The 19,898-nt window shown below is 46.7% G+C and overlaps 1 protein-coding gene across 1 annotated transcript in view; it reads left to right on the forward strand.

The window, feature by feature from the left end:
• Nucleotides 1-19,898, forward strand: part of LOC146829744 (germ cell nuclear acidic protein-like) — a 144,784-nt gene that overhangs the window by 104,729 nt on the left and 20,157 nt on the right. Inside the window, exon 9 of the mRNA XM_085608468.1 lies at nucleotides 19,385-19,529. Within this exon, the coding sequence (XP_085464594.1) occupies nucleotides 19,385-19,529 (145 nt within the window). The remainder of the gene's footprint in view (nucleotides 1-19,384; nucleotides 19,530-19,898) is intronic.

A 19,898-nucleotide genomic window follows, 5' to 3' on the forward strand; every position in this document is an offset into this window, starting at 1 on the left:
CTGCATTCTAAGCTGCTGACTTTGGTGCTGGAAACCAAGGTTCGAGCCCTGGGGTCGACTCCACATCGTGTGATTCTGGACAAATCACTTAATCTCACCGTGCCTACCAAAAATTAAAAAAAATGTATGTGTCCTTTTGTAACGTAACTGGTGCACATGTAAAGCGCTCCAATACCCTTGGGGCGAGTTCGCGCTATGTAAATCAGCAAAAAAAAAAACTTGTTTACTGTGCTGCAGCCTGAGTTTTCAAGAAATAAAACTGCCCTTGCCACACTAAAGAGGTCAAGGTTGTGCGATGCCACGTCCTCTAATGTTGCTAGAAGATGAAGCAACACATGCTGCCTCCAATATGATGTTGGTGAAGTTATGCCACTATGCTGGCGGCCCCTTGTGACGCGGCACCGATTTTCCGCAGCATAAGCGCATAGAACACAAACCACACACCTACCAATGCCAGTTGAGGTCAGTTCTCAATATTTGGCTTGCACCCATTGGATGTTACATTTCAAGATAAGTTAAATGAACTATTTAAGGCATTTTCTGGTGCACACAGATGATATTCATGTTGCAATTGCACACCATATCAGATTTACCTCAGATGCTACGGACCAATAGGAATCATAGTCACAAAGTTAACCATTGACTCTGGAGCTAGCACCAACCTTGACAGAAATGTTCTCGCATACATCCAGAGCTGGGGGACATGGGTGCCGGGATATTTCATTTGAGTGACACTTGGGAAAGCATGAAGTGACATAGATAAGAGTTTTCATTGGTTCAAAAGTTCCTAAGCACCTATCTGTCCTTTAAATTCTAAAATGCTCTCATTTGTCTCCTTTCCGTCCATTGTACGGTTTTACACCTGGGGAAAGTATAGTAAACTGATTTTGCGCGCTATTTTGTGAAGCATTCGCCATCATGAAGGAAGGAGCTGATATTACACAGCATTTGAATTTTCTAAGAAACTAGAGCGATGATATATGATTAACTGTTACACATGCATGACTGGCAACATAATAATCCCCTTTATATTATATTCGAACTGACAAAATAAAGATGGAGTTTCATTTTTACAAGATCATAATTTGGGATGTCTGGTGTAAGCTGGTAAATTCAAGGCTGGCAGTGTTAGCAGGAAGTCATTGCTGTCTATAAACACAATCAGTGTCCAGTCTATCGAAGATTTGTCCTGGACAAAAAGATCACACCTCATCCACCGTCACTTGAAGAGCCCCTTTCAGCAAACCTAGAGCGGATCATGGTTACCTAACGTTTACTTCAGAGCGTCGGTGTTTGGGAGACGGTGTGGCATTACGACCTGAGCTGATGAATTTGGAATGTGGGAACCCGGTTCGAATCTCTGCGTCTGCTCAACTGTCTGTGATTCTGGGCAAATCACTTCAATCTACCTGTGTCTGAAAATAGCAGAATGCTTCTTTGTCTAATGTATCTGATTCTCATGTAAAGCGCTCCAATACTTTGGGTGGAGTTTGCGCTATATAAATCTGCAAAAATGTGTATAAATGTAATTGGAGACAGCTGCAATGTTTACTTGAATTGAGGGGGCGGAGCTCCTCAGTGTAGTCTTTTGCAGCAGTCACTCCAGCGTGTTTACACTCGAAGGAAGTGTTTCTTGGCCTCAGCTGCTATGATGGGAGTCCGGCGTGGCTTGATCCGAGGGGCTGATGCTCTCTGCACGCCGGTGACGCGGACTGCTGTCCCACCTGTCTGTGCCAGACGGCAACAGCACAGGTGAGAATCGCCGGAGTCTGATTTTGCTAGCTCTCTGAGAACTCAGTCTGCCCTTGTCAAAGTGACTGCCGTGCAGATGTATTTATTCATCTCCTTAGATTCGGAATATGTAGTGCCGTGTATTGTTTTGGCTTTTGTGACAGGCACTAACATTGCTGCCTAATTGAGGTGCACTGCAATCCAGCCTTTTATCAGGTTTTGAGTGCAAGCACAGCTCAACGAGTCTGAAATATATTTAATAGTAATTTGCCAACATTTCATGCTTGGATGTACATCTTAAACATATCTTGTCCACATTCGTTTAGCTTATGCACATTTCAACAAAGCTATCATCTATTTAATGAATCAGTTAAAAAAATAGACTACAAAACCATATCGGTACATTAGCAAATTTGTTAATTACATTTTCAACCATCAGCCAACCATACCCTACGGTACAAATGCTAAAAGTGGTCAATAGGCTCCTACCCAGACATCACTCCGACGAATGGTTGACAAAAGTTGTGGACATCCCGCAATAGTTGAAGTAGACTCTAGGAGATATGGCTTAACGGCCAAAGCCACTGCAGACTTAGCAACTCGGAAACCAGGTTCTGGTATCTGCTCACCATTTTGTGTTCCTGGCCAAATAACTGCCTTACCAAAAAGGAATCTTGGCTTATGTAATGTAAGCTCTTGCTCATGCAAAGCACTCCAATGCTCTGGGCCGAGTTCATTCTATATAAACTGCAAAAAAAAAGAAATAACAAGCATTTGCAATAAAACTCCAATGCCTTTTATTTATGTGTTTTAAAAACCCGCAAGTGGTGCATAAACACATACTTTGTACTTAGTCGTTGCTTACGAGAAGCAACGCTGGCAGTAACTACGACTCTTTTACTGCCAGCCTTGCTTCTCGTAAGCAAGGACTATAAGTACAAAGTGTTTACACACCACTTGCAGCATTTCTAAACATATAAATAAAAGGCATTGTCATTTACAATGCCAATAGCTGAAACTCCCGCAAATGCGAAACCTATTGCATTGCAAATGCTTGTTTTGCCTTTGTAGCCAACCCATGTGTCCTCCATACAAACAGGAACACAACCCACTTTATTATCATTTATAAAGCGTACCTCCACTTAAAAGGACTCAAATCGTTGCTCCATCGTATATAGCCATATAGGCCACCACGCACAGTGTCGCAACGTCCAACCAGCTGTGCCTATATAAGCACATACAAACCTTTGCCCACATGTTTGGGAAGGCTTCCTTTTGTTGGTCTGGATGTCACACATCACCCCTTATAAAAACCTCTAATGTAGGCCTTCACACCCACGCAGTAACAGCAGTATCCCCCTCCTCCACCGTACACTGGCACCACAGCCTTGGGGGCTTCCTTTGCAGCACCTCTTACCTATTCTCAACGCACTAAAGAGCCTACAGCATCCGGGTTGTAGTGCGTGCTCCATGCATATATTTCATATCTCCTCTCTTTTCCCGTTCAGCTGTGGCTGTTTGCTACTCAGGGAAACTTAACCTAGTTCCGGTTTTATGCTCCAATGTGACTTTGCCTCGGACTAAAAAGGCTGTGCCACCTGCTCTTTTTTCTCTGTTAAATATGCATATAGCTCAGTAGGTTAGCGTGCCTGCTGCATATGCGTGTGTCTGCTATCTACTCTGTAGCCAACCTATATGACCTCCGTACAAACCTGGACACACACTTTTCAATAATGTTTTTTTTTCAGCTACAGATGCTCTTGCATTTGTTGCACAGAAACAAAACAAAACCTATAATTGCACTTTCAGGAAACCGGTGTGAAAAAGCTCAATTGTTCCCTTAGTCAGGGTTAACATGAACGTTGTCCCTGGTGATGTGAATCATTGTTGTGATGTCCCGTCCTTGATGGCCCGTGAGGTTATATGCAGTGCATGAAGCAGGTTATGGATTGGATTATAGTTTATCATAGTTGGCTAAAAAGGCTTCGCCACCTTAGCTCTGCTGCACCTTTTTATACATCAAAATTCATACAGCTCAGTAGGTTAGCGTGCCACTCATCACCTCTTCTAAAGACCCTCTAATATCTGCTTTCATAGCCGCCGCACTAAAGAAAGTATAACACTCCTCCACCCTACAATGTCACCAGAGCCTTGTTTTTTCAGCAGACAGGTGTCCTTGCATTTGTTGCACAGAGAAACAAAACCCATAATTGCAGTGGACCTCCTTGTGGGACTATTGCAGGGCAGTAGGCAGGGGAGGGGCAGGGTGAGGGGTAGTGAACTCCGGCATTAAGACAAAAGGAGTTCACTTAATTACATAAATAAAACAAATTTCATTGCACGCACTGCAATGCGATGCAGCACGCGTAATGAAATTGGTTTTATTTATTTATTCAATGCACTCCGTTCAGCTTAATGCCAGAGTTTACTACCCCACACCCTGCCCCTCTCCCACCATGCCTCACCGCCCAGCAGCACTTTTACGAAGAGCTACCACTATAAACTGCAGACCTCATTTACTTACAAGTTTAAAAACATGTATGCTATACCATGATCCTGAAAAAGACCTCATTTTCCTGTTGAATATAAGTCTAAAATTACAAAGTGCAATAAAAGTTATATAAAGTAACAATGATTACTTAAATATATTGTATTACTTACTGTTTTTATGCTTACAAATGTTTGCCGTGATAATAAAACTATTTTTAAACAAACTAAGCCATCAAATGGATTCTATTACACACTACTTTTACATGTCACAAAAACAAATTAGATTATTTATGATATAATATAAACCGCTAACCTAATGAATATGGCGAGACCGATTGGCCTTGCCAATGCTTGTTTATTCAGTGTCACCCGTGCTGCTGTGATGTCACGAAGGGCCGCCTTTCTGGTGCCATGGATTCTTCTTGCTGTGGTGATGCCGCGGATGCCCGTCTTTCTGGTGAAATGGATTCCTCCTGCTGTGATGTCACAGATCGCCTTGTGAGCCCACCCAGTGACATCATACTGCCTATCAATAGCCCATACTGTAAAGTCACGCTGCTAGCTGTTGTGATGTCACAAAGCTTCTCTCTGATTAAGCATCCCTGCATTGACGTCATAAAGCTCCAGCTTTGAAGAACTCTCCCAAGCTGTCGATATACCATGTGTTCTGATGTCATAAAGACTTGCTGTGTTGTAATAAGGCTCCTGTGCCGTCATAGTGGCGTGTATCGTGAGGTCATAAAGCTTCCCTGCTGTGATGTCATATATCCTGCATACTGCGCCTCCAGCAGTGACACTTTAACTGAGAAGGGCATGGTATCACACAATTTACTTAAGCTTGGAAGCTGTGATTAATCCAGGTTTTTTGGTTTCACTTTCTGCCTCCTGAACCATCCGCTTTATTAGCTTGCTTTTTGTTTAGATGTTTTCAAACCTGCTGATTGTAAACATCAAACAGCTCATGCATGCCCACAACCACTCGACTGCAGAAAAAAAACATAAGTAGGAAACATTGCCATTTACATTGTCAATAGCTCTAACTTTCACCAGTGCGAGACCTATTGCATTGCAAATGCTTGTTTTAAGTGCATTATAAAAACCATACTGTTAGATAACTAAATGAAGCTGTCCTTCATTTTTCTAAAACACCTTAAGTAAACTTTCACTGCAGTGCTTCAGGTGAGTACCGTGGATTGCCGACCAGCCCTTCATTCCTGATAGGGATCTGGCAGGTTTTCAGCTAGCTAAATGGTCAACTGCAAGCCGCCATTGTGATTTGTTAGTGCGATGCACCTAACAGGACTGAAAACACTAGAACACAGTGCAGCCCTTTGCTGTGTCCCAAATACAAGTAGAGTGCATCTGCGGGTGAAGAGCCCATGTGTTTCTGAACACGACCACATCTGACATGCAGTTCGGGGGCCTGCCTGCCTGCCGTCCTCCGTTGTTGTCCTCGCACTCCGCCCATGTTATGTTGCTTTCCCCGTTCTCACCTCTGTACTGCACTGTATGCCGGGTCATGATCTTCTTGTTTTGCAGCGTGAATCTTTCTGGATTCACTATGCTGTGCATTATTCCGCGATCTTGTGGTTGGGTCCGGATTCGTAGTCTTTTCTTTGTTTTTTTTTTTTTTTTTTTTTGTAGCCCAGGTGGGCGTTGACGTCCACCATTTGGTGCACCTCCTGTGACGTCGTCGTGCTTCCTGCGGAAGTCCCACCTTTGGGGCGCCATCTTCAGATTCTTTTTTCCGCCGTTGGGTCTGGATCGTCATCGGGAAGCTCCAGAAATTCACTCGGAGGAAGAAGGAAGAAAAGCGAGTTTCATCGATAGAATCAAGAGAAGACATCAGGAATAGAACAGATTTCATCAGGAGCGCGAAGAAAGAGGACCAGCGAGCTTTTTCTTCGACAGCCTTGGAGAATGCGCGCTCAGAGACCCTGAGCGAAATGGACAAGACGCCATTCAAGTTCTGCCCAAACTGCCACCACAAGTTCGCGCAGAAAGACCAGCATCCGGTCTGCAACCTCTGCCTACCGGTGGATCACCAGAGTATCGACTGCAACGCCTGCTCAGCCTTCGCGCCGAAGACACTCAGGGTGAGAGAGAGGCAGAGAAGAGCCAACGCCAACATGGATGGCAAAGGGAAACCCCCGACACTCTACGAGCTGGGCCTCGACACGGACGACGAGGACAACGTCGCCGAGACAGCCGAAAACTTCACGGTCGCAGAGACCGACAAGAAAAAAGAAGACTAGGTAAGAGAATCGTCGAGCGCAAATCAGAAAACACCTCGAAAACACGAGGGTGACTCGAGAAAAACTGAGTCAAGGTCCACGAAGGGAGCCCCGGCGCCGAAAACTTCGACGTCCAAAGGGGGAACTTCGGACAAAAGGCCCAGCGGATCCTCACAAAAGGACTCCCTGGTGCAGAAAGACGCCGAAAGGCAAGGGTCGTCGAAATCATCCCATGAAACGGGCCGATCGACGCAGAAAGAACGTTCGACGTCGACGCAAGCTTCGTCGAAAAGACCCGCGGTCGACGCCGAAAGCATCTCCGAAATGGAGAAAAAGAAGAGGCGGCTCGAGGCCGAAATGGAGAACATCCTTCAAAGGAAGAAGGAGTTCGACGCCAGGATGAAGGAATTCAAGATTCCAACGGGTTCGTCGGCGGACGTCGTCGAGGTCGAAGACGAGTTCGACGCCGAAGGGCTGACAAGGGATCTCGAAGAAGAAGAGGAGCCCTATTATGAGGGAGAAGCCGAGGAAGAAGACCAACAGTCGTTCTACGAATCGGCGGCATCTACCAGCAACGACGTCGAATGGCACGACCTCGACACCGAAAACCCGGAGGAGCCCGTGGACACGTACCCCTCGAGGCCTTCGCCACCCGACGACATCGGGGTGTACAATATGGTGGTGAAGAGCGCAGCAATGGCCTTCGGCGTCAAACTCGACGAGGAGAGGCCGAAAGCCGATTTTCTCGTCGAAACACTGCTCCCCATCCAGACTAGGAGTCAGTTCCTCCCCATGCTACAAAGCGTGATGAACCAGGGGAGAGAAGCCTTCAAGGAGCCTGCCACCTGCCGGTCGATCACGCCCAGGACAGAGAAGAAATATAAGCACTCCTCCCTGGACCCACCTTACATCAAGGGTAGCGTCACTGCAGACTCCATCATAGCCTCCACGGCCAGGAGAAGGGCCAACGTTCCAGCAACTTCGGGCCCACCTCCGGATAAAGAGAGCAGGAGGATCGACCTCACAGGCAGAAAGGTCGAGAGGAACGCCGCAATGCACTGGCGCATGGCGAATTCGAATGCACTCCTCAATAGACACCAATACCAACACTGGGATGAGATGGGGGAGCTAGTAAAGCACCTCCCCGAAGAATACCGCCAGAGAGCCTCTCACCTGGTAGATGAAGGCAAGAACATCGCCAACTCCTGTATAAAGACGGCGTTGGATGGGGCAGAGACTTCAGCAAGACTCATGGCCATAGGGGTCACAGAGAGGAGGCATGCATGGCTAAGAATCTCGGGATTCAAACCGGAAGTGCAGAACAACATCCTTGGCACCCCCTTCAACGGTGAGACACTGTTCGGAGCAACGGTGGACGAAAAGCTCACCCAGCTCAAGAAGGAAAACGAGACAGCGAGGTCCATGGGGGCCCTACAGCTGAGGGGAATGAGACGAGGAAATCCCTCGAGGAGACCCTACGGTAGGGGTGGAAGCCAACAGGGGACGTCGCACCAGGCGTTCCAACAAGGTCAGCAGGGCGAAGGTCACGGACAAAGTCAGCAGAAGCAAAGCTGGCAATATCAACCTCGGGGCCAGTCCTTTCGCGGGAGAGGGAACGGACGTGGCCAAAGGAGGAGAGGGGGCGATCAGCCCTCCTCGAAGTGACTCAGCACGCAAGAAGACGCCTACCCTCGTCAGGCCCCCAAGGGTGAGGCGCAAAAAAGTGTCATCAGGGGGAAGAGAAGATTCAAGAGCCTACGAGCATACGTCACCAGTAGGCGGAAGACTGAGGTTCTACCTTCAGGAGTGGCGGCGTATAACCACAGACAAGTGGATACGGAACATCGTGCAGTACGGATACTGCGTAGACTTGGAGAAAAGACCTCCAAACAGGAAGCCGAAGGGAAGACAGAGATCGGCCCAAGAACTGGCAATACTCAGAGAAGAAACGCGGAAACTCCTAGAAAAGAGAGCCATAGAGACAGTGCCGTTCAGAGAACGCAACAAAGGGGTCTACTCAAACTACTTCGTGGTTCCGAAGGTAGACGGAGACCTCAGACCCATACTGGACCTCGTTACCTAAACAAGTTCATCAGAACGCAGAGGTTCAAAATGACTTCACTGCAGGAGGTGCTACCACAGATAAGAGAAGGGGACTTCATGGTCACCGTGGACCTCAAGGATGCCTACCTTCACATCCCAATAAACAGAAGGCACAAGGGCCTTCTAAGATTCAACATCGAACAGGAACACTACCAGTTCACAACCCTGGCCTTCGGATTAAAATCAGCGCCAAGGGTCTTTACAAAATGCCTGTCGGCGGTAGCGGCACACCTACGAAAGCAGGGAATACACGTATACCCCTACTTGGACGACTGGCTGGTCAAGGCAAACTCACGCGAGAAGTGCGAGAGGCACGCAAAACGCGTAACAGACACCCTCACAAATCTGGGATTTTCCATCCACTGGGGAAAATCATCGCTGGAACCGGAACAGGTAAAGATTTTCCTGGGGGCAAAGATCAACTCCCTCAACAGTACAGTAGTGCCCAGCGACAGGAGGACAGATGCTCTACTGAAGGAGACGCAGCTCTACCAGAAGGGGCGAGCTCTGACAGTGAGGGCGGTGAGCAAGATGATGGGGATGATGGCGTCCTGTATCCAGCTGGTGCCGAATGTACGCCTGCACATGAGACCATTCCAGGAATGGCTGCAACAGCAATGGTCACAAGCAAACGGAAGTTGGGAGGATCTAGTGGTTGTTACGCACGCAGTGCAGGAGGAGATAACTTGGTGGAACAGAGACAACATAACAACGGGGAGAAGCCTGACACCACCAAGCCCAACAGTGACCATTACCACGGACGCATCGCAGAAGGGATGGGGAGCGCACATGGACAACCTCAGAGTGAGGGGTCTATGGGCTCCAGCAGACGCGGTCCGCCACATCAACTACCTCGAGTTGAAAACGATACTGCTAGCCCTGAAGGCATTCCAGAGACACCTGTTCGGCCAGAGGGTGTTGGTACAAACAGACAACACCACGGCGATGTTCTACATCAACAAACAAGGGGGGGACACAGTCGTTTCCCCTCTCATCCCTAGCTCAGGAGATTTGGAGATGGGCCATACCTCTCAAGATAGATCTACTGGCAATTCACCTACCAGGGAAGGACAATGTGGAGGCAGACTGGCTGAGCAGGCAGACCTCAGCATCGCACGAGTGGGAGCTCAATGGCCAGGAAACGGAGAAAATCTTCCGGAGATGGGGGACTCCCACAATAGACCTATTTGCAACACGCCACAATGCAAAATGCCAAAGCTTCGCGTCCAGGTAACCAGATCAGCAATCCAAGGGAAATGCCCTATGGATAAGCTGGTGGAGGACATTTGCCTACGCCTTTCCACCGATACCCCTGTTGCACAGAGTGCTCGACAAGTGCAGAACCAGCAACATGACTCTGATCCTGGTGGCTCCACAGTGGGCGAGGCAGACATGGTTCTCACAGATTCAAGAAATGGCGCAAGGCAATCCGTACAGGTTCGAGAGGAGAAAAGACCTGCTCTCAATGCAAAACGGGGAGGTCCTGCACCCAGAGCCAGAGACCCTCAACCTAGCAGCATGGCTCCTGAAGACCTAGAGTTCGCACACCTAAGGTTACCTCAGAGCACTATGCGAGTGCTACGGGAGGCAAGGAAACCTACTACAAGAAAGTGCTACAGCGCAAAGTGGAAGAGATTCACGGTGTGGTGCAGGAAAAAGGGCCTGCAAAACAGAATGACAAGAGACTCAACTGTGCTGAGGTACCTCACACACCTTCTAAAGAGTAACCTCTGCTCGAGCTCCCTAAGGGTACACCTAGCAGCGATCGTTGCCTACACCAGAGGTGAGAAGGGTGGAAGTTTCTTCGCCTCGCAGGTGGTGAAGAGATTCATGGAGGGAGCCAAAAGAATGGCACCCCCGAAAAGGTTGCCGCCGCCGGCATGGAATTTAAACGTGGTTCTGACGGAGCTCATGAAGGCGCCGTTCGAACCCATTCACAAGGCCACTCTACAAATGTTGACGATGAAAACTGCCTTTCTAGTGGCCATAACCTCACTACGCAGGGTGAGCGAGCTTCAAGCACTAACGCTACAGGAGCCCTACATTCAAATTCACAAAGACAGGGTAGTCCTGAGGACGGACCCACACTTCATGCCCAAGGTAGTGTCGGCGTTCCACATGAATCAGAGTATCCAGATACCGAGTTTCTTCCAAAACCCGACTACAAACGCAGAAAAGGCCCTGCACACCCTCGATGCCAGAAGAGCGGTGATGCACTACATTGAAAGAACCAAGGAACTCAGGAAGTCGAAGCAGCTGTTTGTGTCCTTTGCTACTAGCTTCATGGGTAGACCAGTGACCAAGGGCACCATCGCTAGGTGGATTGCCCTCACTATTCAATTCTGTCACAAACAGGCTGGACAGGAGCTAACGGAGGGGCCCCAAGCTCACTCCACAAGGAAGAAGGGGGCCACAGTTGCCTTCCTGGCAAACACGCCCATCCAAGACATTTGTCTCGCAGCAACTTGGGCATCTGTGCACGTTCACAAAGCACTACTGCGTGGACATTCAAATGAATAAGGAAGCACAGGTCGGACAGAAGGTGCTACAACACATTTTCAACGACCAGCGATCATCTTCCACCCAGCCACCACAAAAATAGGAAAACCGCTACAAAGTCTATGCACAGCATAGTGAATCCAGAAAGATTCACGCTGCAAAACGAAAAGTTTCTTACCTGTTGGTGTAGTTTTGCAGCTTGAAGATCTTTCTGGATTCACTAGCGAACCCACCCACCTCCGCCAGGAAGATGAGGCTGGAGGAAGAGGGGGTGAAATGGATAGGATCAAAGAAATGGAAACGTACAGAAATATGGACAAAAGCATTAATCAATCGCCTAGGGTTAAAAAAAAAAAACAAAAAAAAAACAGGGAAAAAAGAATCTGAAGATGGCGCCCCAAAGGTGGGACTTCCGCAGGAAGCACGACGACGTCACGGGAGGTGCACCAAATGGTGGACGTCGACGCCCACCTGGGCTACAAAAAAAAAAAAAAAAAAACAAAGAAAAGACTACGAATCCGGACCCAACCACAAGATCGCGGAATAATGCACAGCATAGTGAATCCAGAAAGATCTTCAAGCTGCAAAACTACACCGACAGGTAAGAAACTTTTCGTTTTCTATTGCAGTGTTTCAGAGCAGCCTCTGCACATCACTAGCAGTATCCCCATTCCTAAAGCAATGCTGAGTTGTCTGCTAAGGCACAGCACCATACTTGCTGCCTTTTTAGGGCGACCCTATACAGCGCTTGCTCTGTTAGTCTAGATCTTGTCTGTACTTTGTGGGGTCTGACTCCTCCCACACTTTAGATTGGCTTTTGTGTGCATCTTTAAAAATTGTAGCCTGCAAATAGCTAACGGTGGGTGCATGTTCCACCTTTCCTGAGACGTTCACTCCCATGGAGTATTGCGGCGGGTACGAGCAGGGACGCGCACGCAGTCCCTGCATGCAGTCTGGTGCATTATTACTGCTGCGGTTCCGATCGTTATCAGGAAGCAGTGCTGAAGCTGTTTAACCCCTCCCAACCCGGCCCATACTACAGCTTCTTCCCTCTCTGCCTACAGCTTTTATTTCCTTCACAAATGTGAACTTTATCAATTGACAGCTAAATAAAACAGGAACAAGAATCACAGAATACCCTGCCAAGCGAATTAAGCTTTCAAATCCCATGAATTAGTTGCACTGGTTAGTTGGTTACTTTCATTGCCGCGCTACGCTGATGGCATTATTTTCTCTGAAACACACAAGACATTCAATTTTTTTTTTAACCATATACAGGCAAGTGTCAAACCCCGCCCAAGCTCCAACAATAACATGGATTCAGCACCCATCAATTGTATATATATTTAGAGTTCATTAAAAATTAGTTGTCCATGATGATCTGAAGAATATGCCAGGCCCAAATTTTCTTATGATCTCAAAAATTCCTTTATTGACGAACATACAAAGTTGTTTAAATCCACTATTCAAAATTCATTTAGCCAACGTGTTTCGTCTCAAAAGAGACTTCTTCAGGGCTTAAAATTAAGAGCACGTTTTCTGTTTGTATTCTAATAACTGAGAAAAGTCTAAGACACAAATAAGTATAGTGTCTTTACAATCATCTTGATACGACGATAACTATGCAAGCGTTAACATTGAAAGGCAGGGTGGCCAGAAGTAGTCGTCTCTGCGTACCAAGCTCTGTTATCACTGTCTAATCAGAGCAGCCTTTGTTTTAGGGAGCAAGATTTGTTATTTAATAACAAGTGTATCACTTAATCTGGTTATATTCATACAAAGTTTTTGACTCCGCTTACGTGTGCGGTTTTTCTTAATAGCGAAAACAAGCGCATGAAAAGGCATTTTTATTAGTGCCCGTCCGCTAAGCTCCTATATTCACCCCACTGATCTTTCACTCTTTCATAACTACCATCTTTCTTCTCTAGTATTTCAGATTTTTATTTGACATTACCTACACTTTTTTATTTCTCAAACATTCTTTTTATTTTATTTTGAAACAATACGTTCGCATTTTGTTTCACAACAACTTTTCACATTCTATCCTCCACTTTTTTCCCTTTCTCCCTAATTTTCATTTATTTTCCTACAATTCACAATATCCGTAATATTCATTTCTATCCCTTTCACACTTCTTCTATCACCCTTTCTCTTCCTCCACTTTCTCTCCTCTGTCTCTTTCCAATAATCCTCTCACCATGCTTTTCCGGAATACTACTCTTTTTCCTCTGTCTCTACTCTTCTACCTTCTCTCTTTCTGTATCTCACATTTACCAACACTCGTCCTCTATTTCAATTTATATCCCCTACATTTATTCTCAATATAACACACACTATTTATTCCCTCCTTCATTTTTAATAATTCTTGCTGTTGCTTACTTCAGTGACCTCAACTTCCATCTTGCTATCAACACACACACACACACCCAACTCCTTACTCATTCTCTTTCGTTTCAAAACAGGCTGACATAGTTGCCGGCAGCCACACTGCTCTACTTCATAGCTGAAACTCGATGGCTAAGTCAAGAACTCTAGCTAAACACTTATAAGGACCCAAAGGCGAAACCTATTGGCTATGCCAATGCGTGTATATGTTACACACACTTTACTATGGAGTGTTCACACCTCATGATACATAATAGAAGGGAGCTACACAACGGAGACAGACCTGCTGGGACAAGAGGCAGTATTCAAATAGTGTGTCTGGTTACCAGCCTGCTTTGTTATATCAAGCAGTAATTTAGATTTTATCAAGCTGGGTGCACATTGGTCTGCTTTTGTTTCTTATAATTAAACTGGGCCTGCAAGCATCCTCCCATGGCCCAACCTTTCTCCCCTCATCCTCCCCTCAAACACCCACAAGGTGGGGATCCTTAGCAGTCCAGAATTCATCGCCAGGGTGACCACTCCCTACCCAGGGGACATATTTGAGGCCTCAAACTCCACATAAACTACTGAACCGCAAGCTTCCTCTTACATATCCTCAAACACAAAATAAGCGAGCTTAGCAGTCCAGAGCTCTTCTGTCAGGTGACCTCTCCCCAGCCCACCTTACATGTCTTGGTTTCTCTCGCTTTTTCTCTCTCTCTATCTCTCTTTCTCTCTCTAAACATTATTTCTCTTTCTTCACTAATCTCCACCTCTCTACCTTTCCCTATACACAATCTCATTCTTCAAAACGTGCGTGCAGCACAGCTTTTTCAGCTTGTGTTTTTAACACTTAACTATAAAACAATTAAAAAAAACTTCCACATAAGTACATTAACACATGTACCCTGATGCCACACATAAAAACTGCATTAAAAAAACCTTCAGTTTCTGTGATAGTTTACACTATAATGACATTTATGCTGCTATGGCAATGGCGTTTTAAATTGGTTTAAAAAACAACAATCTCCTTTATTTGGTCATAGTTAATTAGCAATTTTTTTTTTTTTCAAGACAATGTGTTTTGTTGATTTACAATTTGAAAAAGCATCGGTCCTATCTTATTTTTTCATTATAATGTGACCTTAACAGTCCAGCACTCTACTGCAGAGAGACCTCGCCCCAGCCCTGCTCGCATATGTCAGGCCTGCACCTGCAAACATACTACTATAGCACAAGCTTCTTCCCCTCATCCTCTCCCACACATCGCCATCGCCCACAAGGTGTGCATCCTTAGCAGTCCAAAGCTCTCCTCCAAGGTGACCTCTCCCCACCACAGGGCATATCTAAGACCTGGACCTATAGAGGTTTCTGAACAAGGGCAAGCTTCATCCCCTCATCCGTTCGTACAAATCATCACAGTCCCACAAAATAATTGTCCTTACCAGGCCACAGCTCTGCTGCACGGTGACTTCTCCCCAGTACAGCAAACATACCTAAAGCCTAAATCTGCAGAAATCTCTTAAGAAGTCCCCTCACCCTTCCCCTCAGCTTCTAAACCACACTCAAGTTAAGCGTCCTTAGCACTCAAACGTTCTTCTCCAGGATCACCACTCCCCACCCTGCGGACATGTTTCAGGCCTCAAACTCTACGCATCTTACCAGAAACTTCCTTCTTTCATCCTTTCCCACATGTCCTCAGAATACCACAAAATAAGCATCCTTAGCAGTCCAGTGCTCTTCTCCAAGGTGCCCTCCAAGGTGCCCTCTTCCCAGCCCACCTCGCATGTCTTTCTCTCTTTCTTTCTGTGACTTTTTCTTTTTCCCTATCTATACCTTATTTCTCTCCCTTCACTCTCTCTCTCACTTTATTACTAATTCATATTTGTACAAAAATAAATTGTTTATGGTTAACAAGACTTTCGCACTTTATCTTCTATGCGCACATTCGTCTGAGTCTGTTTGCTACAATTAAACTTTGTGTGCTCTGGCACTTCTCTGGTTGATGTGTTTTTGGATAGCTTGTAGTAAAATATTAAATATATTAGCATTTCTGCTTTTCCGGACAATATGTTTTTGGTTCCACAACCAGTCGGCATGATCTTTTTATATTTCAGTATTATACACAACTAGTCATTTATTATTTCCAAATCTTGTTCTTTCAGTTATATGACCACCGAAGGCCCTGGTTTTATATTAAAAAACAGAGCTTTGGACTATACCATTTCCTGCTGAAAGGCAATATTTCCCTCAATGTGTTCCCATACCTGGCGTGTCATGCAGTTTGGTGCTTACTTTCCGTCCATCTTAAAGAACAGTAGATGTTTCAGCGCCCAGGCTAATGTGCTGCATAGCTAAATACATATGAGGTCCCAAAGGCGAGACCGATTGCATTGCAAATGCTTGTTATTTTTGAAAATACTAACTGCACTGCTTAATACTTAGTGGAGAGCAGTAACTGTAGCACCTTTAACTGGCAACATGTTTTTTTTCTCCGGCATATGCTTTCAGTTAAAAACATAACGCTCGTGCCTGTAAAGGCTGGCTGTATTAAGGTTCTGGTGCGTGTTTTTTCTTTTTTTTTTTCTAGACAATGACTGTCTCCTGCCTGTAGCGGGTGCAAACGCCAGCTGGAGCATGGGTGGATACCGGCCCCCTCGGTCCAAACTAAGAACAGGGAGAGCAAGCAGGCAGCATGCTTGGGAGGGGCAGAATACATGCCTAGGAACACGGAAGTGCGCTGCTGGAGGCAGCACTAGGCTAAATCGCGTGCCCTCTTTCATCTCCGGTGAAAGCTGGCTGCCTGTCTCCTCCTGAGTTGTGCTAAGCTTCGCTAAAGGGGGCCTGAGAAGGAAGGATAGCAAGTATGTAGCGGCCTTTATTACTGTAAACAATCCTTAGCAGTAAATGTCTGAAAATACAGGGCCGGTGCTGCCACAAGCTTGATGTATGAGCCGTTGTCATTACCAATGGTGGTTGCTGCGTAATGTGGGTGCTGTCATCGTTATCAAAGGACATAAACAGAAAACTAGAAACAGAAACGAGGGTTCTCACCTACAACCACCTCTGACCCTCGGTGAAAGCGGGCTCGCAGTTTTCCGTGAGATGGTCTTCTCCACTCCATGGCCGGCAGGGATGGTGGAGGGGCGGTCAGCAGGTGTGCCGAGACTTTATGCCGATGCGGAGCTGAGCTTGAGTTCCCTCTGCCTGACCAGTCAGTTCCGCAGCTTCAATGAATTGAACGAGGAATCGGCGGTTCACACGCCCCTTCCCTGCTGCTACCGCTGTCGGACACCAATGTAATAAAAACAAGCTGTCGCCATTGCACAAAGACAGCCGCTTGTTTATTTTTGCATTGCGATTTCACTTTAACAATAGCTGCCGCCCCACACAGCAGTCGCGGGGTGGGGCGGCAGCTATTGTTGAAGTGAAAGCGCAGTGCAAAAATAAACACGCAGCCACCATTCCAAAGGCGACTGAAAAAACATAGTGCTTACCGACTAATGAAGGAGACTGTGTAACACCGCAAGTAAAAGATCCAGTCCTGATGGGCGACCACAAAAGGAGACAGGGCAGAAACAAGGCGAGACTAAGATTCCTCATAGAATCGGAAGCCAGCGTTTACCATGGGCAATGACAACAGCCAATGGAAATAGAGGGGGGGCTTCCACAGCACTTCAACATCTAACCCTACTACAGCATGCCTCGCAGAGCGAGCAGCGCATGCGCTGCAACGCTAAGCTCAACCTAAAAAGTGCAGAGTGGCAAAGTGGATGTGGCCAGGGATGAGTGTTTGCCCCTTATGTGCAAGAATGGTCTTCTGCTCCACCCACCTCACACCTTTTGTTCCTTGATGAGGGTGAGTTCTTCATAGAAGCTATGCTTGTGTAGTGCAGCAGGTACCGGGCTGCCATGCTGTAACCGGAGCGTTTGAAAGTTGAGGGGCAGCACTCTAGCAGTGGTGCCCACGACTGCCACGGTTTTCTTGACTGCAGTTATTTTACACACAGGTCCTGTGCTGAAGATTTATATATGTAAGTTCTGATCGCTGGCAGGGTGCTCGGAGGCGACAATGAGCGAGAGCTGCCTGCGCATCACATTTGAGATAAACTGCCTCAATCTTATACTGGATAGCGAAGGCCACTGCACACAGGGCATTACACACTCGGCCATGTTCGGAGGGAACTCCTTGAATTGTATTCGTGTGCTGCTTTCAGATCTGTTCCACCTCCCGCTCTCCTTGCTCAGCTCACTCCCCGCTTACATCCTTGGGGTTCATTTCTTTGATGGCTTATTGTTCTTTTACCTTGCCTACCTAACAGTCACAAGTTCACCCCCTACTGATGGACTCTGTGAGCGTCTGTATAAATGGTGTAATCCTAATGAAGCAGGACTGCTGCAGATCCTACTCTGCCATCCGCTCACCCCTTCGTATCCTTTGGAAAATGTTCAACTTCACTATTTGCAGCTTGTTCCGTCTTCCAAGTTCTGTCTACAAGCCACCCCATTAGACGCTGAAGTTTAACAGCACCAAACGTCCTGCATCAACTTCTTACCGTAGGATTTGAATCTGTCCATTGCCTATCACTCCGCCTCTGTCCTGAGCAGGTCCGCACTCTGTAGAACCCTGTTGATCATTCCACGGGCCTGACTGTCATGATTGAGTGCAAAACCTACATTTTGAGCCCTACATCTTCACTCCATGTCCTTGCCTGAGCTCTACAAGATTCTTGTCCATGCCACCTCCCTGCCCTCTCCTTGCGTCCTCTTGTCCTCAAGCAGCCCTCTTTGGTATCGTTATACTTCAGATAGTTAGGAGTATTCATGATACGCTGCTGCTTGATCTTTAGCTTCCTTGTCTTGACTGCTCTGGGACGGGCTGTAGTGTATGCTCCGAGGACCAATGCATACAGTGTTTTATGCACAAGGGCTCCCATTGGCCACTGGACGGTGAACAGCCTCCTTCTAAATGGACTACCCTAGATACTGCATGTAGTGAACTCTGTGCTGGGAAGTGGCCCTGGCGACAAGCCAGTGATCCACAAAACCACTGACTCTGATTGTTTTAATAATCTTGGGATGTTTTGCTCACAGCGTCTGTACCTAACAGGAGTGTTTGATTGCTGCGTTCCAGCTTAGTGTTTGTTGTCGACCTCCGCTTAGTGTTTGTTGTCGACCTCCGCTTAGTGTTTGTTGTCGACCTCCGCTTAGTGTTTGTTGTCGACCTCCGCTTAGTGTTTGTTGTCGACCTCCGCTTAGTGTTTGTTGTCGACTTCCGCTTAGTGTTTGTTGTCGACCTCCGCTTAGTGTTTGTTTGAGGTGCTGAACACATAAATGCCTATAAAAATAAGTCAGGTGTACGGTAGGAGGATCAGTCAGTGGGTGCTTCATGTGACTTGGACAACTGAACATTGCATGTTGTCATAGTTTTTAGCCACGTCCTCTTCCTGATGTATGAAAGCCGATGGAGGTTGTACTGCTCTTTACAGAATCCAGTATTCCTTTTATCAAATTTAAGTCTAAACTGTGCTTCTCGAGCACCCTACATTGTTGTTTTGTTGGCAAAATCCTTGGTCTCTGCTGTAACCCCTTCTCAACACTTCCCGCTTTGTTCCCATCCTCTCCCCTTCCTGTCCCCCTCCCCCTCAGTAATGCTAAAGGCTGTCTGCAGAGCTCAGTGGAGATTTTGACACATGGCTGACTGGGTCAGTAATTAATTCTCAGCTTCCAGATCATGCCATGGTAGCATTTGCCCAGACAGGGCTTGAAACTGGCAAACCATCGTTGCAGGTTAGTAAGATTTTGGTGGTATTCGCTGTGCAAGAATAGAGCGCTCACCTGAATAGAGTGATCCTGGGGAGTCCATATTTCCCTTGTTTCTTGTAACCCCAGAGCATCTCCAAACAGTGCATTGTAATGCAGGATTTTGCGTTATTTAACCTGTAATCTCTTCCCTGTAGGAGCGCTGCTTGTCGTGTCCCCAACTGTTTCCTGCAAGACCTCACGAACCCGACCTCTGCTTATGTGAAGAACTTCAAGCAGAAGAAGCAGGAGTTAACCCAGAGGCTCTTCGCCCATTACAACAGCACCATCTTCGATTTGAAGGTCCTTTTTTACAGTCCGCCATCATTAATGCGTGCTGAGCCTCGACTCTCCATGTGTTCACAGAGTACATGTCCTCTCTCGTATCGGTCTCCTGTCACTGCTTGGCCACCTCTAGCCTTCCAGACTTGAATCTTTTTTCAAACAATCTGCCTTTCTTTCCACTTCCATACTCTCCTTGATACCTATCTGCTATATCAACATGTCTTTCCTGCACTTTTTCGCAGTTCCCATCTGCATTTTGTTTATCCTGTCTCTTGCTGCGTGAAAATTATCCATTTTAGGCGGTCCCAGATTGGATTGAATTTGAGGGGAGTTCGAGCAAGCCTCCTGCGAGTGACCCTGCTTGTTGTGTGGAGGTATCCGAGGAGC

Source organism: Triturus cristatus, chromosome 5_2 (assembly GCF_964204655.1).
Source record: "Triturus cristatus chromosome 5_2, aTriCri1.1, whole genome shotgun sequence".
Taxonomy (NCBI): Eukaryota; Metazoa; Chordata; class Amphibia; order Caudata; family Salamandridae; genus Triturus; species Triturus cristatus.